Genomic DNA, 25,613 nt, shown 5'->3' on the forward strand with positions numbered 1-25,613 from the left:
GTTGGGGTGGGGGTGACCCAGGCCCAGCATTGGGGGCCATTTAGGGGTGGACCAGGCAAGGCAAGGCAAGGTTGAGCCATTAGGAGGCAAGTTGGTCCAGGATTGTGTTAAGAGGGATGGTCCCGACCTCCAGTTTTAGGCCCCAGTCCCCAAGGATCGGGCCTAAACCGGCAGGTCAGACATCCCTCAAGAGGTCCCCGGATTGGAGAAGGTACAGGCTTGGCCTGAGGGGACCTTCCCCCCATGCACAAATTTTGCGCACTGGGCCTCTAGGCTTATATAATAAAAGTCTAATATGCTAAGTGTTCGACCATTCGTTCAACCAGTCGCTATGACGCGCACTGACCACCAGAGGGCAGATGCTTCAAACATTAGGCTAGCTTGCTGCTGGGGTCCAGCAGATTGGGAGTGGGTGAGACAGGGTGGACATGCCCTGGAGCCCTCTCCGCAGTCCTTCCCTGGCTGGCCAACCTCCCACTGTCTTTCCCTGGCTGGCTGGCCCCAATCAGCCCCAATTGGGACTGGGCGACATGGGCTGGACATGCCCTGGAGCCCTCCCGCAGTCCCTCCCTGGCCCGATGGTCCTGATCGGGATGGGCAAGACACTCCAGACATACCCTAGAGCCCTCCTGCAGTCCCTCCCCGGCCTCTAAAATATTTCTTCTAATTAATTTCCTTTCAATGTGCATGAATCCGTGCACCGTGCCTCTAGTGCTAACTATAATTAACTAGAGGCCCAGTGCACAAATTTGTGCATGGGTGAGGTCCCTAGGTAGGCCTGGCCAGCAATCAGGGCCGATCGGGGCTGGACCAATTGGGGCTGGGCTGATTGGGACCTGCTGGCCCAGGAGAGGGACAGGAGGTGGGACCACAGGAGGTTGGCCAGTCGGGAGAAGGGACCATGGGAGATTGGCCGTCTGGCAGGGGAGAGGGACTGGCTGGGGGAGGGACCGCGAGAGGTTGACTGGCCAGCTGTGGGGAAGGACTGGGGAAGGTTGGCTGGCCGCAGGAGGTTGCCTGTGGAAGCGCACTGACCACTAGGGGACAGTTCCTGTGTTGAGTGTCTGTCCCCTGGTGGTCAGTGCGTGTCATAGCCACCAGTTGTTCCGGTCGTAACGGTCTCTTAGGCTTTTATATATATAGGTAGTTCAGTACCTGACTTCTCACTAGACTGATGTCCATGAGACCAGGAATCATGTATCTTATTGGATGTTGTAGGCCCAATGTCTAGTGAGCAGAACATAGTGTGTAATCAGTAAATATCTGTTGAATGAATTAATGAGGAGGGAAGGCCATCTGAAAGTGAGGGAGTGTGTGGAAGAAATGGAACTTTAAGAGAGCTATGATGTTTTAGAAATTGCTGCTCTGGAGACTATGAAAGGGTCTCTAGACACAGTGATTCTCAACCTTTTGGCCCTTTAAATACAGTTCCTCATGTTGTGACCCAACCATAAAATTATTTTCGTTGCTACTTCATAACTGTAATGTTTCTACTGTCATGAATCGTAATGTAAATATCTGATATGCAGGATGGTCTTAGGTGACCCCTGTGAAAGGGTCATTCGACCGCCAAAGGGGTCGCGACCCACAGGTTGAGAACCGCTGGTCTAGAGTAAAACCATGTAAAAGAATTGCTATGATGCTTAAGCTTACCATAAGTTTCAGGGCATCAATCTCAGTTTTAAAGAAAGTCCAAAATAGCTGAGCGAAGGAAGGTAATTGGATAAACTACTCTAAGTTTGAAGTTTCATAAATTGGGTCTGACATTAGCCCAGAATAGCCCACAAGTACAATCTGTTGAGTGCAGGCTGCACAGAATAGGACATAAAGCCAAGAAGCCAAAAGACTGGTGGTCTCAATGTGATTGAAAAGACAGTGCAGTAGGAATTATGGATTTTTCTTTTCTTTAGTTATACTAGTTTAAGAATAGTTTTCCAAAGAGTTATTTTTTAAAATATTTTTATTGATTTTAGAGAAGAAGGGAGAGGGAGAGGGAGATAGAAGCATCAATGGTAAGAGAGAATAATTGATCAGCTGCTTCCTACACACCCCATACTGTAGATAGAGCCCACAACCTGGGCATATGCCCAGACCGGGAATTGGACCATGACCTCCTGGTTCATAGGTCAACACTCAACCACTGAGCCATGCCAGCCGGGTCCAAATAGTTATTTTTGAAATGAGAAAGTGTTTTATTGGTTTTTCCCCATTACTATATTTTCATATAATTAAAAAACACACCTAAAAGACAACCAACATGAGCTTTCTTTTAGAGCCAAGTTATATAGAGGCATCTCTTTTAGGAAAGTTATTTATGGCATTATGGAAAATTGAGAAAGAATTCTTTTTTATGAGTATTCTTTAATTATTCTGAATCATGGAGGGGAAGGAACTGAAATTTCTTGTAATGATTAAGCTTATGGAATAGGAAACATGGTGAAATTTTATATACTAGGGATCTGTTTGCACAGGGTGAAAGCAGAAGGTTGCACCATTTGGGTTTTAATATCAGCCTGTTTAATGGGTTAATTCTAGGCGTCCTGGAAGTTTTCCATACTTACACATAATGTTTTCTTTTTTTAAAAAATAGATGTGGTTTCTTTACTTCTTGTTACTAAGTGGTAGAGCACAATTTCTATTCATACTTATACTCCACAGGGACTAAAACTTCTGCAAATATCATATCTCCTAAGCATGACTGATAGATGCATAATGTTGATACGAAGGATCATTTCTCATTCAAGAGTAAAAAATTTTTTTCTGGTTAATTTGCTCTTTTTTTGTCAATTGGGAACCACTTACTTGATTTTTCACTAAATTGTTGTATATGCTTTGTTTCTTAAGGATTGTCTTCTGGTTCAAATTAATTATAGCATTTAAAGTCTTTTGTTAACACTTGCATTCCTGAGGATATTAAGTGCATTGAAATAAAATACATTCCTATGAATATCTAGATAGGAAATATTTAAGGTGCTCACTTAATTTTATTTAATATATTTATTAAAGTTTAAAATATTGTTTATAACCTAACTTGCATATAGAAGGAAATGTATTTATTTATTTGCTTATTCTAGACAGTATATGCTGTGATATTAATGCATTTAAGCTGAGATAATATTACATAGCCAAAATATACTACTTATGGGTTGCCATAAAAATATCTAGTAACACGATATTATCCTTACATATTGGTATTCACAAACCAATATTACCATGTCCTATGTGGATATACATTTAACTTCCAGCTAGACTGTAGGTACTTCAAGAAAAGGAATCTTGTCTTCTTATTCTTTTGTATTCCTCAAGTTGTATAGCATATCTTGAGTTTTAGATATTATTTGCTGAGTTTTTGTTATCATAATTGAGGATTGAGATCTTTTCTATCTCCCTGCCTTTACTTAGTCTCCCCTTCGTCCATTGGTATTACTTAAAATATCTAAAAACTGTTGTAGCTTCAAGATCAAATGAAACCACTCAGAAAGAATCAACCAGGGCTGACGTAGGAGGCCCTGTGCTGAGCCAGTTACCCTGTAGTGGCTGATACATGTTGACAGGGAGAGTCTGGGAAAGAGGTCAGATGGTTCTCATGGGGGAAACCACTGTGCCACTAGTACAGAAGCACTTCAGTCCATTAAGAATTCATACCAGCTGGTGAAGAGATCTGTTGTTAACACATTTTGGTTAAGTGAATATTTAGAGTGTGTGAGACTTTTTAAGTGTTCCTTGTTAGTAAGTCAAATACTATGATTGTCTTTTCATTTCTTAACTTTTTTTTTTCTTTAAGAATTACTCCACATTTTTACTCAGTCTCATAGATTGATCAAATAACCTATTCAGAATTCTTGCAAACATAGCACTTAACAAACCAACACCTTCTCTTGCACACATCAGCCCCAAGAATGCCCTTCTGTAGTCGTTCCTGCCTCTTTCTCTAAACTGAACTTGTGGCTTTGCTGCTCCCTTTCATAGGACCTCTGGTTTTGTGAATACTATCCCAAAATTATTCTAAATAGTTATCAGTCCCATCAAACCCTTTTCCACTTTACATGCCTAGGAAATCATTCTGACTCCTACATCACAAAGCAAATAAATGAGTTTAGGCCTTTATTCCATAAACTCATATTCGTGTAATTTTCTCTCTCTATCCAATCCAAACTTTATCTGTATTTTTGACAAATATTTATTGAGTACTTATAATGTTCTAGGCACAGAGGTTAAAGAATAGAGTACAACAAAGATCTCTTGAAAATTTAAAATAAAATAAAAATGTAATAGTACAAAGACAAAAAAGTGAAAAACAAGAATGAAAGGTAAGCAATTAGAGACTCAATTTAGAAGAGTCAGAAAGAACAAACAAAACAAAGGAATGGAAAGCATCAGAGAAATAGCATAAGAAATTCCCTGAATTGATGGGCATGAGTCTTCATTGGAAGAGTCCCATAGTTACACAGCAGAATGAAAGAGGAGGGCTCTGGAATGGGAATTGGAATCCTTCTCTGAAGCAGTGGCATTAAAGATGAGTCCTGAAGTAGGACGAAGAGTTGGATGAAAGAAAACAGGAAGTGATAGTAGATGAACATTCAGGAGGAAATGTTAGGAGGTCCTGAGTTGTGAAGAAACTAAGAGAAATTGGTGTTGCTGCTGTACAGATAGCAAATTTGTGTTATGTAGGCACTGTGGAGGAAAGTTCCTAAGACAAGGCTGGAGAAGTAGGCTGGGGTCCTGATTGCACAGGGCCTTGGGAACAATATTTAATTTGGACGGAACAGTACAAGACCTTGGAAACTGAAAAACCTGAAAAGATATTAAGTGACAGTGGTAATGCTTTTTTAAAACAACAACAACAACAAAACATTCTCCATAGTTGAGAATGGATCATTGGGGAGTAAAATTATATGTGGTGAGACAGATTAGGAAACATGTAAGTAGGAGTTCAAAATGAGAGATGAACTTGAGTCTTTTGGAAGTAGAGGTGGAGAAAAATGGACACAATTGAGTTAGGAAGTACAACCCCAGACCTGCTGCTGGATTAAGTAGGTAAAGGAGAGAGGAGAAATTGTCAAGGTCTACTCCCAGGGTTCAGTTGAGCAACTAACTCTAGGAGGGTTGTGATGCCATTGCCAAGGTGGAGGGAAAACCAAATGGGAAATAAGGTCAGAAGTACTGTTTTTCACATATTGAAATTAAGGTGCCTGTGAGATTTCCAGAGTAAATATGAAATAAATGATTAGATACATGTGTCTATAGCTCAGGAAAGAGGTGTGGGTTAAAAGTATAAAATTTAGTGTCATTGGCTTATTTTTGGTAGTTAAAACTTTTGTAATGATCAGCTTGCTTAATTGGAAATGATAGAGTAAATCAGAAGAGAGCCTGTATTTCTAGCAGGGACATCTTTCTTGAGGTCCATACCCAGGTAGGCAACTGCCTAGTGCCCATAAGCATCTTAAATCACAGTAACCTATAACCAAGCACATGATCTTCTTTGTTACCCCAAACCTTTTTCTTTTTTGCCTTATCTAGAGGGTGGAATCATCATTCTCCCAGAACACCTATGCCATTCTAAACTACTTATTTCCCCTCATACTCTCTGGAACAGTAGATCAAGTTCTTCCCACTAAATATTTTAGAAACTGCCTCATTCTCACCTGGCCCGTTACCACTGATTTTTGTTCTGGCCCTTGCTTTTTCTTTCCCATGCTATTGCAGTAGCCCCCATCCCATCATGCCCAGTGCATGCTCCCCCACCTTCTTCCATTGTTGATACTGTGTTCTTTTTTAAATAAGAACATCTGATCATATTGTCATGAATCCTCTTCTTAGATAGAATTGATTATATGCTCTTAGCACCTCTGTATACTATAATCAAACCTATTTTTAATGTATCCATCTCTCCCTCTGTTAAAGTATGTTTTCTTAGGAAGGAGTTTGAATATCATTAATATGCATTCATAGTCTAACATGTAGTAAGTGCTCAATAAATGCAGATATAATATAGTCCAGTGGTTAAGAGTTCAATTCACACTCTTGGTTAGATCTAAATACAAATTCTGTTTCCAAAATGTAGTAGCTATGTGACATTGGAAGTGACTTTATGTTTTTATATCTGTTTCATCACCTGTAAAATGGATGTAATCAGAATACTTAGCTTCAACAAGTAATTGTGAGAGTGCCGGGTATAATAATTATAATAATACATGGTACAGAATAGCATATGAATGAAGTGTGCAGTGATGCTTTATCACTCAGAAGACAAAAATCCCAATGTTGAAGACCTTCATGTTCTGGCCTCTGCCTATCTCTTCTGACCCATATCTGACAGCTCTCCCCATATAGCACTCTCCCCACTGTAAACACAGCAAATTACTTGCAATTGCCTAAATATGCCTTATTCTCTCTCCCTCCCCCCACTTGCTTGGCTGTCTCTTTTCACTTGGAATGTCTTTTTCTACTTCATCTCCCTAGCAAATGTTGCTTATCCTTTGATTTTTTGGTGTTACCCCCTACCAGAGTCCTCTGATACCTTCCTATCCATCACAAAATGGTTAGATGCTTCTTTTCTGGGCTCCCATAGATCCTTGTACATGCCTGCATTTTGTTTGTAAATATATGAACCACTTGAGGGAAAACTTTCAGTTCTGTATTCACAGGGTCTGGATGCTGGTGGCATGAATTGAATAAATGCTTATTAAACAAGTAAATATAGGGATAAATGAATCTCTGATCCTGGGGAATGGTATTTTTTTAAAAGTAAGTATCGTAGTTCATATCAAGGGTCAGCAAACTACAGCCCCTAGGCCAAATCTAGCCCTCCCACTGCCTGTTTTCATAGTTTTGGGGGACATGGCCATGTTTGTTTGTTCCTGTGTTGTATATCACTGCTTCTACACTATAACATCAGAGTTGAGTAAATGTGACACAGACAAACCTGATAGCTCACAAAGCCTAAAATATGTATTACTAGTATCTGGCCCTGCACAGAAAGTTCCCTGACTCTTGCTCTATGTAAATTTTCCTTTAAACAATATTTTAAAAGTCTGGGTAAAATGATCAAAATTAACCTTTTTTTTCTCTGGCATATAAAGATGTGGCAGTGTCCCTTCTTTTTCTTACGTATTTCTTTTTTAGAAAACCATATTCTGTTTAACTCTGATATTTTTTTAACTGAATAGGCAGGAGCAAGCTTTTATAAGATGACTGGCCTGGGTCCTTTGCCTCAAGCTCTTTATAATGGCGAATCCTTTAACCATGAGGAGTTAAATATTCAAAAACTAGAAAGAGCTCTTCTTCAAAAAATGATGGATATGACCATATATTTACAAAGGGAAGTTTTTATGGTAGGTAAGCATTTATGAGAAAATATATGATGAATGATATTTATAAATGAATTTTTGTATTAAGGAATATTTTAATAGCAAAAGTTAATTTTGTAAAAATTTTCATCCTGATCATTTAGTAGTAATTTTTAAATTAATAATTAACTTTATTTGTGCATAATTACATCTAAAATTGCTTAATTGGAAAGATAATTCAAAGTTTTACATGAAAATTTATTATGAGAATCCTAAATCACATATTATTTATTGATTTATTTTATACTGAGTATCTTTAAATGTAATCTCTGCATAACTTTAAAACATATGCATATAAATTGCCTCTATTACCTAAATAATATTTTTGTTATTTTAGGGCACATTAAATGATCGAACAAATGCAATTGATTTCCTTATGGATAAAAATAATGTTGTACCTCATATAAATCCTTTGATTTTGTACAGTGAAGGGCAGTACCTTAATTTAATATCTACATCAGGTAAAATAATTCTTCTGTTTTCTTTTCTACAAATGCTTATTGAATTGTGAATGTTTTATTAATTCATTATTTAATATGAAAATTTTCAGTAACTACAGATGTTGAAGATTTCTCTACTTTCTTTTTCTTGGACTCACAAGATAAGAGTGCTGTAATTGCAGAGAACATGTATTATTTAACCCATGAAGGTAATAAGCATATTTTATTTTCCTAAATTTATTCTTAAAGTAGCAAAATGTTGTAATTTTGGTAAGGTGTTTGCATAATACTTTTTTTTTTAAAATCTCCACCCAAGGATATTTTTCCCATTGATTCTCAGACAGAGTGGAAGAGAGGAAGGAGGGGGTGAGACAGCGAGCGAGACACAGCAATTGGTTGCCTCCCACAGGTGCCCTGACCAGAGTAGGGGATCGAGCCTGCAGCCGAGGTACATTCCCTTGACCCAAATCAAACCCAAGATCCTTCAGTCTGTGGGATGACGCTGTAACAATGGAGCCAAACCAGCTAGGGCCATAATACATGTTTATATATTGATATTTGACTAGAGGCCTGGTTTTCAATTTGAGAGCTTGTAATTTGTTAGGACAGTGGTCGGCAAACCTCGGCTCGCGAGCCACAATGCGGCTCTTTGGCCCCTTGAGTGTGGCTCTTCCACAAAATACTACGTGCGGGCGTGCACGTACAGTGTGATTGAAACTTCGTGGCCCATGTGCAGAAGTTTTCGGAAAGGAGATAGAGGAAACAGGTATACAAGACGAGTGTGGATGGGAGAGTTGGAAGGGGTCGAGCTCAGCGAACGTACCTCAATCAGATTGAGGATGTTTTTAGCAAAGGCCAGCTTAGGAGTACCCTAATTAAGTTAATAACAGTGTACCTACCTATATAGTTTAAGTTTAAAAAATTTGGCTCTCAAAAGAAATTTCAATCATTGTACTGTTGATATTTGGCTCTGTTGACTAATGAGTTTGCCGACCACTGTGTTAGGATATAAGGATTGACATAAGAAAATAATGCCTTCTATCCTAGCTAATTATAAATGCAGAGGGGTTCATCTTACTTTTTTTGCCTATTTTTAAAGCAAGCTATAACATGTGGATCCCCACTGGAATGACTCAGTTGGTTGAGCCTCGCCCTATGCACCAAAAGGTTGCCAGTTCCATTCCTTGTCAGGACACATGCCCATGTTTCAGCCTCAATCCCCAGTCGGGGGCGTGCAGGACACAGCTGATAAATGTTTCTCACATCAATGTTTCTCTGTCTCCCCCTTCCTCTCTCTCTAAAAAAGCAATAAAAACATATTAAAATAAAAAAATATGTGGATGTTTTGCCTAGGTTTGGGGGTCAAACCAAAGGAAAGGAGACCAAGACAGGAACATATTTGGAAATAAGAATTTAGCCTAGATAGGGAAGTCTGCAGTGGGGCCATACATTTTTCAATCTTATCAGATAGATAAGATAAGATAGGTAATTATAAGATAGACTAGAGGCCCAGTGCACAAAAATTTGTGCACTCGGGGGGGAAGGGGGGGTCCCTCAGCCCGGCCTGTGCCCTCTCGCAGTCTGGGACCCCTCGGGAGATAACGACCTGCTGGCTTAGGCCTGCTCCCGGGTGGCAGAGGGCAGGCCCAATCCCTAGGTGCAGCCCCTGGTCGGGCTCAGAGCAGGGCTGATTGGGGAGTTGGGGCGCCGCCCCCTGTCATGCACAGAGCAGGGTCGATGGGGAGGTTGCGGCGCCACCCCCTGTCACGCACAGAGCAGGGCCCATCGGGGGTTGGGGCTCCATACCCTGTCACGCACAGAGCAGGGTCGATCAGGGGGTTGAGGAGCTCCCCCCTATCACGCACAGAGCAGGGCCCATCAGGGGGTTGGGGAGCCACCCCCCACCCCCCGGCACGCACAGAGCAGGGCCCATCAAGGGGTTGGGGAGCTCCCCCCTATCATGCACAGAGTAGGGCCAATAGGGGAGTTGGGGCACCGCCCCCTGTCACACACAGAGCAGGGCGGATCAGGGGGTTGGGGCGCCGCCACTCTCACACTCAGGGCAGGGCCAATGGGGAGGTTATGGCTCTACCCCATCACACACAGAGCAGGGCCTGTGGGGGGGGGGGGGGGGCACCACACCCTGTCACACACAGAGCAGGGCCGAACAGGGGGTTGGGACGCCGCACCCTGTCACACACAGAGCCGCAGGGCGATCAGGGGGTTTGGGCGCTGCCCCCTGTCACGCTGATCCGGTGCCAGGAGGCCTCGCGGCTCCGCTGATCCCGGTGCTGGGAGGCATATTACCCTTTTACTATATAGGATAGAGGCCTGGGGGCCGGCTGGTTTGCCCTGAAGGCTGTCCTGGATCAGGGTGGGGGTCCCCACTGGGGTGCCTGGCCAGCCTGGATGAGGGGATGATGGCTGTTTGCAGCTGGTCACACACCCTTCAGGGTGGGGGTCCCCACTGGGGTGCCTGGCCAGTCTGGGTGAGGGGCTGAGGGCTGCCTTAAGGCTGGCGATTGACTGAAGCTCCCAACCGCTCCTGTTTTTCTTTTTCTTTTTTTTTTTATTCTGGGCCAGCTTTAGCTCTGGCTCTAGCTCTGAGGCTTCCGCTGCTGGTTTGTTTGCGTTCTATAATCGAAACAATGTATAACTCCAGCTCTGAGATCCCTGCGGTTTTGTTTAGCTTCTATATTTGTTACAAAGTTTCAAACTGCCAGCTCAGAGGCTGGCAGCGCAGGCGGGGAATGTTGGAGTCCTCCTTCACTGAAGCAAGCAAGCCTCATGTTCGCTTCCAGCTGCCTGGCTGCCGGCCGCCATCTTGGCTGACAGTTAATTTGCATATACTCACTGATTAGCCAATGAAAAGGGTAGCGGTCGTACACTAATTACCATGTTTGTCTTTTATTAGTGTAGATAAGCTAAAGTTTGGTTGGTTTTTGTCTTGCTTTATTTTATTTGACCTGCTTAGCTGTAGAGAGAAAAATGAGAGCCAATACATATAAGAAGGCTTATTTGTATCTCAGTATTAAAGCAGTAACTTTCTAACAATGAGAGTGATCTAAAGATGGAATAAACTATGTAGTAAGGGGTAAATTTTTATCAGAGAGAGATTTAAGCAGAGGCTACACAATCAGTTTTTCAGAGTGGTAAGGCGTGCATCCAACTTTGGACCAGATGGCCCCCAAATTACTTTCTAATTGATTCATGATTTTATGTTCACAAAATGATCTGTCTACACAAAACCCAACAAATAATGAAATGTAAAATAAAAGTTCCACTTTATGGTAGGCTAATGTGTAAAAATGACGGGAAAGAAAAGGAGTTCGAAATAGGAAATAAAAGATAGGATAAATATTTGTCAGGTTCTGGAGTGTATTTCTGGGCATCAGAGTAAGTTAGCCTTTAAATTTCGTGCAGCTTAAAGGAATACTTTATTAACAGAGAAGCATCGTAAGTTCCTCTTATTTGCAGTTATGTAAATGTGTAAAGAAATAAAAAATTATAATTTACTTAGCACATTTGAAACATTTCTCCATTTACTACTGTATGGTGAAAGGGCTGACATTGAGAGGGCACCAGAATTCTTTACCTTTATTCTTTTAAAAGAATGTGCTATTTGCTGATCTACAGAACAGCGAAGTTTTTATAACTGTTTTAAGTCGGTCATGTGATCTGAAAGAATAATTTTTCTATAGATTTTAATGGTGACCAGATAACTATCATTTCAAATGTTATATCCTGAAGCTGGATGAAATAAATGCATTTAACTGTGACGTCAGAATTAAAATTGTTTCTTTCTGTGGCATCAAATTTTCAAATTTTTCAGAAAAAGAATTATACTGATATTGATGGCACAAGATGATGTGAATTAGACCAAGTTAATAAAAGCCAGACATTTTGAATTAATGAATCATAAGCTAATAAGATATTGCTGTTTTTAGTATCTACTAATAAACCTTATTGTACTGGGGTTTTTTTTATATATGGGGATATGCATATCAGTTTCTTAATTTATTTTTTTACAAATATAGCTAGAAGGCAGTTTTGCTTGCCAACACTGGAACCATGATAAGCATAATAAACTTTCTCTACTCATAGAAGTATCCCACAGGTGTGTCCTGTAGGGACTGTTCTTTCTTCTTGGTACCTGAGTTTATATAGAGCCTATATCATGAATTACATTTCTAGCATTTTATGTCACAGTGCGTGTATAATTTTTAACATTTGCTTCTTCTCCGAAAGACTAATTTTACTATTTATTGTTGTTTTTTAATTTTGTTAACTGGATATGTCCTCTGCTTTTAGTTTTGTTTTAAAAAGAATTAGTTTAACTAAACCATTTGAAACTTTCAGATGAAGATGTAATTTCTTCCATTACTCTCTGGATTATTGCTGATTTTGACAAACCATCTGGGAGAAAACTGCTTTTGAATGCATTAAAGCACATGGTGAGTAAGTTTACCTAGATAAAAGCACCCAAGAAACATAAACCAAAATATTTTATGAAATTGCTTTGTATTAACTAAGTGTAAATTTATTGATGTATAACAAATTACCCTATAACTTAGTGGTTTAAAGCAGTAAACCTTTATTTTCTCACAGTTTCTGGGGTTTAAGAATTCAGGAGTGACTTAGCTGAGTGGTTGTGGCTTGGGGTTTCTCATGAGGACACAGACAGTCAGGATTTTGGCTGCTGCCACCTGAAGGCTTTACTGGAGCTGGAGGATCAGCTTCTAAGATGGCTCACTTGCATGTAGCAGGAGACCTCAGTTTCTCACTGGCCGTGACAGAATGCTTCTTCCTATTGCCACGTAGACCACTATTTAGTGTTGCTTAAGTGTCCTGGGGAACAGCTGGCTTTCCCCAGAATGAGTGACAAAGAGTTACAGATGGAAACCACAAGTCACAATGTCTTTTATGATCTAGTCTCTGAAGTCACATACTATATTTCCACGCTATTCTGTTTGTTACACAGATCACTTCTATTCAGTATGAGAAGGAACTGTAAGTCTGAGTACCAGGAGGTGGGGATCATTGGGGGCCATCTTGGAGCCCTGCTACCACATTAAGAATAATTAATACATTTAAAATGAAAATAACATCTGCTAGGAGATTTTCACATCATATTAGATAATCTCAGAACACATTCTGGCTTTCCTCAGTTGCCTGCAGACAAGCACATTTCAAAACCGGTTCTTTGGGATCTATGGAACAACAGTCACTTCTGCCTTCTCTTCCTTCTCAAGAATTTCTGGGAGCATGTTCTTTGAGAGGCTCACAAGCTGTCCTTCCCCCACTAGTTACATGTATATGGCCCTTCCATTATGCATATATTGGTATGTTTAATGATGTTCCACATTTCTCTGAGGATCTGTTCATTCTTTTTACAATTTTTTTTCAGGTTGTATCATCTTTATTGATTCATTGATTTTTCTGCCAACTCATATCTATTGAACCTTTCTAGAGCATTTTCCATTTTAGTTACTGAATTAAAACTCCAGAATTTCCTTTGGTTCTTTTTTATAATTTCTATCTCTTCATTATTATTATCTGTGAAATATTATTAAAATACCTTTCTTTAATTCTTTAGACATGGTTTTCTTTAGTTCTTTGAATATGTTACATCTGTTAAGTCCAACAACTAAGTCCCCATAGCCAGTTAGATTTTCATCTTCACTCTTAGATATGTATGACTGATTTAGAGACTACTTTCACAGTTCAGAAATGTTATGATTTTGCCTCACATTCACCCATGGAATAGTATCTTAGAATTTACCTTTTAAATTACTCTTGAGAAATATCTTTGACAGTGCTCTATTTCTTGACCTGGGTGGTTGTTTTATGGGTTAATCTGCATTTTTGTTTTGTAATCTTGTTATTTCATAGACATACATACACAAGAAGAGGTCAAACAAAGTATTACATTATAAAATAATCATTATGCAAAGAGGTAAAGCAGTTGGAGTTACTAAAATTATTGTTTTTAGGCTATTTCAATGATAGGTCATCTTCAATAGTCAACATAGAATTTGACAGTGAAAGATGTTCTATGGTAAAGCATAAACTTGATTGGAAAGAAAAAAGTTCAACTGTAAAAAGGTATGTAAGATACAGATTTTTTTTCACCTATAAATGTGTGTGTTTTTTTTCAGAAAAAAAGTTTTCATAGTCGGTTGGGCATTATTTATAATCCTACATCAAAAATAAATGAAGAGAACACAGCTATTTCTAGAGGAATTTTGGCAGCTTTTCTTACACAGAAAAACAGCTTTTTGAGAAACTTTCTCAGGAAACTGGCAAGGGAAGAAACTGCTACAGCTATTTACTCTGGAGATAAAATTAAAACATTCCTTACTGAGGTCAGTAACTTTGTTTGAAATAATAAGTATGTATTGAATATTTCAAAAGAATAAATCTGTATGCTTGGAGATAATATGTTACTGAAAAACATCAGTTAATAAGTATAATCATTTAGGGATAATAAATATTTCTTTAAATGGGAAAAGATAAATGTTAAATAATATGACTTTGCATAGAGGCATTTAACAAATCAGATTTATATATTATCTACTAGATCAGTGGTTCTCAACCTGTGGGTCGTGACCCCTTGGGGGGTCGAACGACCCTTTCACAAGGGTCGCCTAAGACCATCGGAAAACACATATATAATTACATATTGTTTTTGTGATTAATCACTATGCTTTAATTATGTTCAATTTGTAACAATGAAATTGGAGGTCACTACAACATGAGGAACTGTATTAAAGGGTCGCGGCCTTAGGAAGGTTGAGAACCACTGTACTAGATGGAGATATACTTGTGAACAAGGCAGATAGAGTTCCTGCTCTTGTGGAGCTTACATGGTAGTGGGAAAGACAGACAAAGTAAGTGGTATTGGAAAATACATAAGAGGGTAGATGGTTTGAGGGATGCTCTTTTAGCTGGAGTGGTCAGGAAAGGTATTTCTTCAGAGCTTACATTTGGGCAGCGCTCTGAATAACATGAAATATCAAACCATGGAAAGTCTGTGAGAAGAATGTACCAGGTTCAAGAACATAGCAAGTCTAAAGGCTTGACACAGAGACAGTCTTGCCAGACTTGAGGTATAGGCAGAAAATCATTATGACCAAAATAGAGATAGATGTGCAGAGTACTAGCATAAGAGGTCAGAAATATAATCCCAGATATTTAAAGCACTTATAGGCCATACTAAGGGATTGAAATTTTTCCTGAGTATAATGGCAAGTCATTGAGGAACCTTGAAGAGGTGAATAACCTTTAAAAAGATGACTCTGGGTACCATGTGAAGATTTGAAATAGGATGAACATTTAGAATGCTTTTGCATTTCTTGCCTATAATCTAGGCAAGAAATAATGGTAAATGGTATGTTGAACTAGATAGGAGTGATGGAGATGGTAAAATGATTGATAAATAATTGTTATATTATGGTAAATAGGATTAGTTGCTCAATTGTATATGACCTGTGGAAATAATAGGCTAGGATTTTGTCTTGAACAGCTAGACTTAATGGTGGTATCCTTTTTTTTTTTTTTTTTAATGGAGAAGTCTAGATTGAAGAGAAGATTTGGACACATAGGGCCTGGATCTAGAGCTAAGATTTGTACATGTTAAGTTGGAGAAGCCTTTTGGACATTCAAGTGGAAATGTTGACAATTGAGTAAATGAGTGTAGAAATCACTGAGGGGTTGTCTTTTTTTTTTTTTTTTTGAGAGTCAATTTGAGGATTATCAACATTATATATAATTCCAAGGTAAGAAACTAGATGAGAAACCTCAGAAGTGAGGCTGGGTGGAGAACAGAGTGGTTGAAAGCTAAGCCTTGGAACATTCTAAAATGTGGAGGAACACAAGAAAAGGATGATCCTATAAAGGAGATGGAACAGCCAATGAATTAGGAAGGTGACCAGGAGAGTATGGTATCCTGGAAGCCAAATGGAGAATATATTTCAAGGAGGAAATGATCACCTATGCCAGATGTTTCTGAAATCCATCTTCCTAACTGACCATTTTATTGATTAAGGTGGTTCTTGGTGACTTTGATAAGAACAGCTTTAGTGGAGTGAAAAGCATAAAAGTGCACTAGATTCAAGAGAAAATAAAAAATCAGGAAATAGAGATAGCAAGTATAGCTTTTTAAAGAAGTTTCTTGCACACTGAAGGAAGAAGTATTCCGTAGCCAGAATGGGACTTGAGTTCAAGGAAATAATTCTAAATTTGGGAGATGTCACTTTTCTGTATGCTAATGGAAACAATCTATCCAACAATAAGAAAAGGATCATATAGATTGAGGGGAGCAAAATTCTTGAGAAGTTAAGAGGTGCTGAGATCCAATGGACAGTGTTAAGTGTTGGTTTAAGAACAGGAATTGTTCATCCATTTTAACCAGAAGAAAGGCAGACTATGTGGGTACAGATGCAGAAGGGTATATTTATTTGGTGGTAACAAGATAAGTACCTCTCTTCTGATTACTTTCATTTTTCAGAAGAAATTCGGGTCATTAGTTAAGTATTAGAGTGTTAGTAGATGCTATTAGAGGTTTGAGGAAAGAGAAGAAAATGTCAAATATATTTCTGTTACTCAGAGAATGAGAAAGTGAATTCAATACATTAGTGTGGAAAGATTTCTGAGGGCCCACTGAGATTAATGACCACAAATTGAAAGTGAGATCAACCTTGGTTGCATGTTTTTTTCCAGCTTTAACACTGTTTGGGTCCAGTTGCAGAGGAAGCAGAGTTGTATTTAACCAGAGTTGGGGTTTTGCAAGGTGAATGTAACTGAGGGAAGCATTCCAGGGAGCTGAGCATGGAAGGTTGATGTTACAGTAAAGGATTCCGGGGTGTAACTTGGGTGGGAGGGAAATTATGATATGGGAAGTATGATGGACAATAAGTAAGTGGTAGGGTCAGTGGATTGAAAGTGTAATGGTTAGTAACAATGAGTGAGCTGGAAGGTCAGGAGCTTGTGGTGAGAGAGGGGATAACTGAGAGATTTTGGAAGTGAGATCTAGGGCTGCACTGTCCAATACTGTAGTCACTAGCTACATGGAGCTATTTTAAATTTAAAATTAAATTGAGCTTTAAAATCAGCTCCTCAGTCACACCAGCCACATTTCCAGGGCTCAGTAACCATTTGTGGCTGTGGCTACCATATTGGACAGCAAAGGGGAAACATTTCTAACATCTGATCTTGTTAGAAGTTCAGAATTTAAGGCTCCACCCTGATCTGAAGGAGAAACTTCATTTTAACAAGGCACCAAGGTGATTTTGATGCACATGAAAATTTGATAAATATTGATATGAAGAAGTGTGTTAGTATGAAGATGTAAGGAACTTATTTGTGGTTAATTTTCTGTGAATATCCATATATTTTATGACTCTGACCATGGGTTACTTTTGTATTTCTGAAGTTAAATACACTATTACTAACTGGGTTTATATCTTTTCTGGAATGTTAAATTTTATTTAAATTGATGTTCCCTAGCATTTTACCAATCAGTAATCCACCTGAAATTCTCAAAGAATGAATAGCAAACTATCTACTTGTAAAAAGATATACAAATATTGTAATTGACTTGGCAGAGAAAGATTTCATTTTTTTTAAATGGTTTCAGGAGAAAATAGTACTTTTTGTCACAACTTAGTATAATTTAAATTTTACACTAATATATTAAATAAGCTTTGTTAAGAAAATAATTTAATATATTTATTGTTCTCTTATTCATTTTATATTTTCTTGCTTTAGGAGATGGATAAGAATGCTTTTGAGAAAAAATATAATACCATTGGGGTGAATATTTTTCGAACTCACCAGTTGTTCTGTCAAGACGTACTTAAGTTGGGTCCCGGAGAAATGGGTATTGTCAGCAATGGAAAAGTAAGTAGAAAAACAGTTGCTCACTTTTCTCAGTGACACTGTGGTATAGGGGTCTCAAACATTTTTTTGTCACAACCCATGCTATGAAACACACACAGAGGATGGTGTTCATATGCCAGACACATGAGACAGGTCTCAGCAGAAGTAAATGGTGCTGAAAGGGTTAATTTATGGCACAGTACCTATTACTTCATCCCTTCCCCCATTGGTGAGAATATTGATTGCAGGGAAGAGAGAATGTTCTTGTGGGGATAACTTTTATTTTGTCCTAATATAAGTACTAGAATAAACAATTTAGTACACTGTACAACATTGTGATTGAGAACCACTGTTATAGTAAGTGTAGAAAGTACATTGTGAAATCTTACTCTTGTTGTAGCTTTCTTACAATTGTTTAATAACAACAGTACAATGTTTTCTATTGAAGTATAAAATAGTATTTATCAATATAACCTTTAAAAATCTATAGGAAAAAGTTACTTGCTCCCACCATCCTAATAAAATATATTATTGAAAATTACTGTATTACCTTCTAACCCTTTTTCTGACCCTACAGAGTTATTTCTGGTTTTCATAAAGTACATCATTATAATTTTATATATATAAATTTATATCATACTTTTTTCTCTTAGTATATCACAAACATTTTTCTGATTAGAGCATCTTTATAGACACACAGTTAGTGTATACTAGCTACTTATTAATATATTTTGAATATGATAGTCTGATTTTACTTCTCAGGAATTTAGTTTTAAAAAACTGAATCTGGTGCTTTGATTTATTAAGAAATAAACTAATCCAATGTGCTTGACAGACCTCTGCTTGAACTATCAAATTATATATTCCTAAATCATCGTCAAAGCTCTATGCTCCTGTTTTCTTTCTTTTCTACATTTTTATGAACTCTTCACCTGCGTTTTATTCCCAAATCACTATTCCCTTAAAATTATGCTTATTTATTCTTTCCTATCTGAATCTATAAATAATAGGAATTGGAGACGAATGAGAGACCCATTTCCCCAAGCTTCCACAGATAAAATATATCTGCTTCAGTGTAATGGTGTTTAAGCTGACTAATTGCATTAGCTCCTAAAAGCAGTTAGGCTCAGGTTCATCTGTGTACAGTGCTACTTTACAAATTGAAGACACTGGTTGTCATTTATTATTACAGAAATATAAGGTACTGGGTGGGACTAATGTAGGTTTACAGTTGTTCATATGGAAAATAATACAGTAGTTAATAAATAATTCAAGAATAAACTGTTTCACAACTGTAAACCTACTTTTGCCCTACCCTGTACAGTAGGGTTACATCCGAGATCCCATTCCTATGGCGCAAAGTAACGTGATTTTTGCCGTAAGTCGGAACCCACCTACATAAGCACCTACGTCACTCACATGGAGCACATACACAGCAGTAATGAAGTGAAACAGTAAAAAAAATTTAAAAGAAAGATAACAATTCCTGACCTTTACTTGTGGTAAATAAATAATAAAAAACATAAAGCACATATGTACATATGTTGAAATGACGGAACTTTTTTTTTTTTATAAATGGGAGATGGCGACATAACCACGAAACAATGTACATCGAGTCTTATGTAACCCGAGGACTGCCTGTATTAGTAAATTTTGATAGTGAGCTATGTGGAAGCCCAAAAATGATATTACTTATTCTCTAACAATTACTCTGTAAGGAAATACAGTTTTTTAGAACAGTTTTGAAGTATTTGACTACCTTTGGCTTTGTCAGTCATTTTCAGAAATAAAGAGGAAAAGAAATTAGACTTGCTATATCTAGTACCTTGCCTTTTAATTATACATTACTAGAGGCCTGATGCATGAAATTCGTGCACAGGTAGGGTCCCTAGGCCTGGCCGGCAATCAGGACCACTCCGTGGGGCGACTGGTGGGGTGATCGGGGGGGCCCCTGCTGTTACCCGCCTTGGCTGGCCTGGCAACGCCCACTTGCCAGCCCCAACCCCCCGATCGTCTTGCCACTGCCGCCGGTCACCTCCCTCTGCAGGAGGCAACTGGCGGGGTGATCAGGGGGCAGCGCCAGCCCGCTCACCAACCAGCCCAGCCCCCTGCCACCACCGCTGATCGCCTCCCTCTGTGGGGCAATTGAGGGGGGCCCCCACTGGCACCCGCCTTAGCTGGCCTGGGGCCTGTGGGCTGGGAGCTGCTCCTGCGTTGAGCGTCTGTGCCCTGGTGGTCAGTGTGCATCATAGCTACCGGTCGTTCCACCAGTTGTTCCACCATTCGGTCAATTTGCATATTAGGCTTTTATTATATAGGATAGGATGGAAAATGTGCCCTATGTTGTCTTTGACATTGTTTAATATATCTCATGTATTGTTATCAAAATTAGTGATTATAAATATTAGTTATAGTTATGTTAAACTGATTTCTCCTAGAACTCGTTTCTTCTTTTTTTTAATTGACAAAATATTCATATAGTAATGTTTCACTTGCTGTAAACCAACATTCTTCTAGGGTTCTCAGAGTACAGTAGTGAACAGATATGTTTTCATGGATTTACATTTTGGTGGGCAGAGACAGATAACAAATAGCATTCTTACTTATAAGGTGTCATTTGGACAGAGAACCAGAAGAGGTGAGGGAGAAAACCATGTCTGGAAGAGGAGTGCTCTAGGTAGAGGTAATAGTGAGAAAAAAGGTCCCAAGATGAGATCATGACTGTGTGTTTTAGGAATAGCAGTTATAGTGAGAGTCCTCCGAAGACAAGCTCAGGAAGTTTCTGGGGACCAGATCAGTATGGTTTTACAGTCCAGTATGGTTTTACAGTCAGTTTAGGATTCCTGCTTTACTCTGAATGAGTTGTGAAGTTCATAGTTCTGGATTGGGGGGGGGGGGAGTGACATGATCTGACCTACTAGTATGTTTTATTTGGATCTCTAGAGACTGTACATTGAGAATAGACTATAGGGCAGCGGTTCTCAACCTGTGGGTCACGACCCCTTTGGGGGTCAAACGACCCTTTCACAGGGGTTGCCTAAGACCATCAGAAAACACATATATAATTACATATTGTTTTTGTGATTAATCATTATGCTTTAATTATGTTCAATTTGTAACAATGAAAATACATCCTGCATATCAGATATTTACATTACGATTCATAACAGTAGCAAAATTACAGTTATGAAGTAGCAACAAAAATAATTTTATGGTTTGGGGTCACCACAACATGAGGAACTGTATTAAAGGGTCACGACATTAGGAAGGTTGAGAACCACTGCTATAGGGAGTCAGGAAACCTGGTAGAAGGTATTGCAGTAGTCCAAGTGAGAGGTGATGATGGCTTGCACCAGAATGGCTATAGTGGAAGTAGTGAAAACTGGAGGTTGGATACATTTTGGAGGAAGGCTGAACAGGATTTGCTGAGGCATGATGTGTGGTGTGGAACTACATAACTGGCAGAATGGAGTTGCTGTGTATTCAGGTGAGAAAGACTGCAGGAAGAGGGGGAGTTGTTCAGGAGGAGTGGAAAGGAAAAGGTAGAGAATTCAGAGTTAGGTTCTGGATCTCCAAATTGGCTTATTGAGTAGGCAGTTGAACTTATGACCTGAATTCAGGGGAGAGGTTGGGGCTAGAGATAGAATTATATTAAATTATGTTGACTTTTTATGTCAATTTATAGAAAATTATAATTTTGATTATTCTTTTATTTATACTACTTTGGATTGAATAGAAAAGATATATCTGAAAATAAGTTCTGTGGTTTGTGAACTATAATGTAATACTTAGCTTATTACTCTCAGTAATAAAGTACAATAATCACAGTAATTATGGCAGATAGCTATCATTCTGAATCAAATAGTTGAATGTTTGAAATAACTCTGACATTTTAGAATTAATCTTCATTCTGAACCTGTCCAAATGTTGCCTTAGAATTGGAACATATTCAGACTTAAAATTAGGAATGACCAAAACTAGGTACCAGTGATACTTTTTTAAATTTTATTTTTATTTTTCAACTAGAGGCCCGGTGCACAAAATTTGTGCATGGGTAGGGTCCCTAGGCCTGGCTGGCGATCACGCCGATCGGGGTCGATCAGGGCTTTCTGGCTGCCGGCTGGGGCCCTATTCCTCAGCTGCTGGCTTGGGCCTTCCTTCCCTGGCTGCTGGCTGCTGGCTGGGGCCTTCATTCCACACCACTCCCTGGTGGTCAGCACATGTCATAGTGAGCGATCGAACTCCTGGTCTCCTGGTCAAATTCCCAAGGGGACACTTTGCATGTTAGCCTTTTATATATATATACTAGAGGCCCAGTGTGCGAAATCGCGTGGCCCCACCTACCTTCGAGCACCCCGCCCACCTGCCCTCTGCCCCTTTTGACACCCTAACCTCTCCATCCAGAGCTTGAGCGTGCCTTCTCTGGCCACTTCAAGCCCCACCCTTGGTCCTGCGAGTCACGTCGGGCTGGTCCTGCCTCCTCTGGGCGCATCCCTGCTTCCGCCCCATCTCTGGAGCAATGCGGCAGCTCCACACCACCACGCACACAGCCTCCTGCAGAATCGTCATTATGGCGTGCGGGTGTCACGACCATTAGCATATTAGCTCTTTATTATAAAGGATAGGTTATAGTTGACATTCAATATTATATTAGTTTCACATGTACAGCATAGTGGTTTGAAATTTATATAACTTATGAAGTGATCTCTGCAATCAGTCTAGTACCCACCTTATACTATACATCTTAATATACTGGGGGCCCAGTGCATGAATTTGTGCACCTTGAAAGGAACTGTGGGCGGCGAGGCTGCAGTGGGCATAGGGGCAGGTCTCGGCCCATCCTCTGTGCCCCTGTCCAGCCCCTCCTGCCGCAGCCCAGCTCCTGCTGCTGCCGCTGCTCCCACACGCTGACGGCACTGGCCCTGCTCACACCTGCTGACAGCGTGGAGCAATTGGGGCCAGTGCCAGCGGTGGGTGAAAGTAGGCCAGCGCCATCAGCGGGTGCGAGCAGAGGCTGCTGCCCCAATGGCCTCTCAGGAGCATGGGGAAGTGGAGGAGCCCTCAGGGGCAATCGGGGCCGGCAGCCACCGCTCGCACCTGCTGACAGTGCTAAGTGATCGGGGCCGGTGCTGGGCACTGGCAGCGGGTGTGAGCGGGGCTGGGGCCAGCAGCAGGTGCAAGCGTCAGGCAAAACCATGGCACATGGGAGCAAAGAATTTTCAGTAACCTAGAGGCTCTCCCCGATGACAGCAACCGGCGTCCTGCCTTGGTCTGGCGCCCCCACTCACCTCCACTATCTCGCTGTGGCCAACGCCCACCATGTTCTGCGCTCTGCCACCTGCTGCCGATGCCCGCCATGTTCTGTGCTCTGCCACCTGCTGCCGATGCCCGCCATGTTCTGTGCTCTGCCACCTGCTGCCGATGCCCGCCATGTTCTGTGCTCTGCCACCTGCTGCCGATGCCCGCCATGTTCTGCGCTCTGCCACCTGCTGCCGATGCCCGCCATGTTCCACGCGCGCCCCCTGGTCAGCGCACGTCATAGTGACCAGTTGTTTGGTTGTTCCGCCATTCAGTCTATTTGCATATTAGGGTTTTATATATATAGGTTATTAACTATATTCTCTAAGTTGTACTTTACATGCCTGTTACTATTGTGTAACTGCCAATTTGCACTTCTCATTTCCTTCACCATTTTCACCCAGTCCCCCAACCTCCTCCCATCTAGCAACCAACAATGACACTTTCTTACTGCATGCTGAAGAATTAAAATTTTATATATTTTATTATCAAATAAAACCCAAATAATGTCATTGCTATAATTATAATTTATTTTTATCACACTACACATTTACAGATTGCTGAATGACATGGGGTAATAGAAAATAGGGGAACAAGGAAGGCCTTTTTTTCTTAAGCTACAGAAATCTGGATTCCAAATACAGTTTCACCATTAATAATATCACCTCTGTGAGACTTGCTTTTTTCATTTGTACAATGGGAATGATAATAGTATGGTTTATGGAGTTGTCAGATTAAATATAATTTTTTTATCTTCTTTTAAAATATAGTTTTATATATAAGGCACATAAAACAGCACCAGCCACTGAGTAAATTTTCAGTCAATATTCACTCCTGTTTTCTCTTTAAATATTTGAAGGCTGTCATGGGGCACCATAGTTACATTTGTAGATTGATTTATGTTATACTGAATGAGAATCAATATAGAATTAAGGCCAGCTATTCAAACTTCCACGAGTGGAGAGAGATTTTTAGCTCAGTACGTGGATGAACACTCTCAGAGTTTTCTAGAATTTTAATAAGCTGTCAAAGGAGTTAATGAAGTTCTATTACAGCAGTTATCCTATATAATATAAGCCTAATATGCTAAGTGTCCGATCGTTCGACCAGTCGCCATGACACACACTGACCACCAGGGAGCAGATGCTCTGGTAAGTTAGCTTGCTGCTGGGGTCCGGCCGATCGCGACTGGGCGAGATGGGCCGGACACACCCTGGGAGCCCTCCCGTGGTCCCTCCCCAGCCATCCAGCCCCGAACGGTACTGGGCAACATGGCCCCGATCGGCTCCAATCGGGATTGAGCGAGATAGGCCAGACATACCCTGGAGCCCTCCTGTTGTCCCTCCCCGGTCCCGATCATGCACTGGTGGGGTCCCTTGGCCTGGCCTGTGCCCTCTTGCAATCTGGGACCCCTCGGGGGATGAGCTGGTTTCGGCCCGATCCCCGCAAGGCAGGCCGAGGGACTCCACCAGTGCACGAATCCACGCACAGGGCCTTTAGTTCTGTATAAGTGAAAAAATAACATTTTGGGAGAGAACCAAGATGGCGGCATAGGTAAACACCGGAGTTTGCTGCCTCGAACAACCAATTCAAAAATACAACTAAAAGATGGAAAGGACATCATCCAGAACCACAGGAAGGCTGGCTGAGTGGAAATTCTACAACTAGAAGGAAAGAGAAAAGCATACCGAGACTCAGAGGAGGTGCAGTACGGGAGTAAAATACTAAGGTGCGGAGTGCGTGTGGAGCAGGCTGGCGGCTGAGGGCGCGGTTGTCGTTTTCAATCGGGAGGGAGTCTCAGGCTCTGAGCTCCCAGTTCCGGGCGAGTCTCTGGGGACCCAGACTCATACGGGAGAAGCAGGACTGTCTGGCATTGGTCAGAACCTGAGGGCAGCTTTCTCTCCGAGGGGCTTACAGCGAGTACCGGGACACTGAGAAGCGGAGCCTCTGAGGGCAAGACTGAGAGCAGCCATAATTGCTAGCCCTGCCCTGTTGATCCCGTGGGACCCGCCCCGCCCAAGCCCTGCAGGGAGGCTTTTGCTGAATGGCCGCAGGCAAAGGCTAGATTAGCACCTCCCTAGAGATCCAGGAGCCAGGAAGCCCAGAGGTCAGAGTGGGACCATTGAGTTTGCAGCTCCCTGGAAACATAAAGGACACACTCAGGGGGCAGACTCAGTGAGCACCAAAGCCCCACTGAAGCAAGTCTTGCCCAGAGGGGTGTCTCCAGCACAGAAAGTTCTCCCACTGCAGACACAGCTGATTCTCACAGCCAATTGGCCTGGAGGTCAATTCCCCCCAGTGATAACTACAACAATCAAGGCTTAATTATAACAAGACTGTGCACAAAGCCCATAAGGGGGTGCACCAAGAGTGTCTACCTCAGGTAATTGGGACACTTAGCACAGAAAGGCACTCTATCGACAAAGCGAAGCATAAAAAATGCCGAGACAAAGAAACAGGACACAAATAACACAAATGGAGGAAAGCAAACTGCTGGATATAGAGTTCAAAACCACACTTTTAAGGTCTTTAAAGAACTCTCTAGAAGCCGCCGATAAATTTAGTAAGGCCCTCGAAAAGACTGGTGAGATCGCTGATAAATGTAGTGAGATCTTCAAGAAATCTAGTGAGACCCTCGATGTTGTGA

The 25,613-nt window shown here is 40.7% G+C and overlaps 1 protein-coding gene across 1 annotated transcript in view; it reads left to right on the forward strand.

Moving 5' to 3' along the window:
- The window catches only part of UGGT2 (UDP-glucose glycoprotein glucosyltransferase 2), a 159,217-nt gene that overhangs the window by 62,396 nt on the left and 71,208 nt on the right, over positions 1–25,613 (forward strand). The window contains exons 19-24 of the mRNA XM_023754705.1: positions 7,170–7,334; positions 7,687–7,810; positions 7,900–7,998; positions 12,149–12,243; positions 13,948–14,154; positions 17,558–17,689. Coding sequence (XP_023610473.1) covers positions 7,170–7,334; positions 7,687–7,810; positions 7,900–7,998; positions 12,149–12,243; positions 13,948–14,154; positions 17,558–17,689 — 822 coding nt within the window. The remainder of the gene's footprint in view (positions 1–7,169; positions 7,335–7,686; positions 7,811–7,899; positions 7,999–12,148; positions 12,244–13,947; positions 14,155–17,557; positions 17,690–25,613) is intronic.

Source organism: Myotis lucifugus, unplaced genomic scaffold (assembly GCF_000147115.1).
Source record: "Myotis lucifugus unplaced genomic scaffold, Myoluc2.0 scaffold_64, whole genome shotgun sequence".
In the NCBI taxonomy this organism is placed as follows: Eukaryota; Metazoa; Chordata; class Mammalia; order Chiroptera; family Vespertilionidae; genus Myotis; species Myotis lucifugus.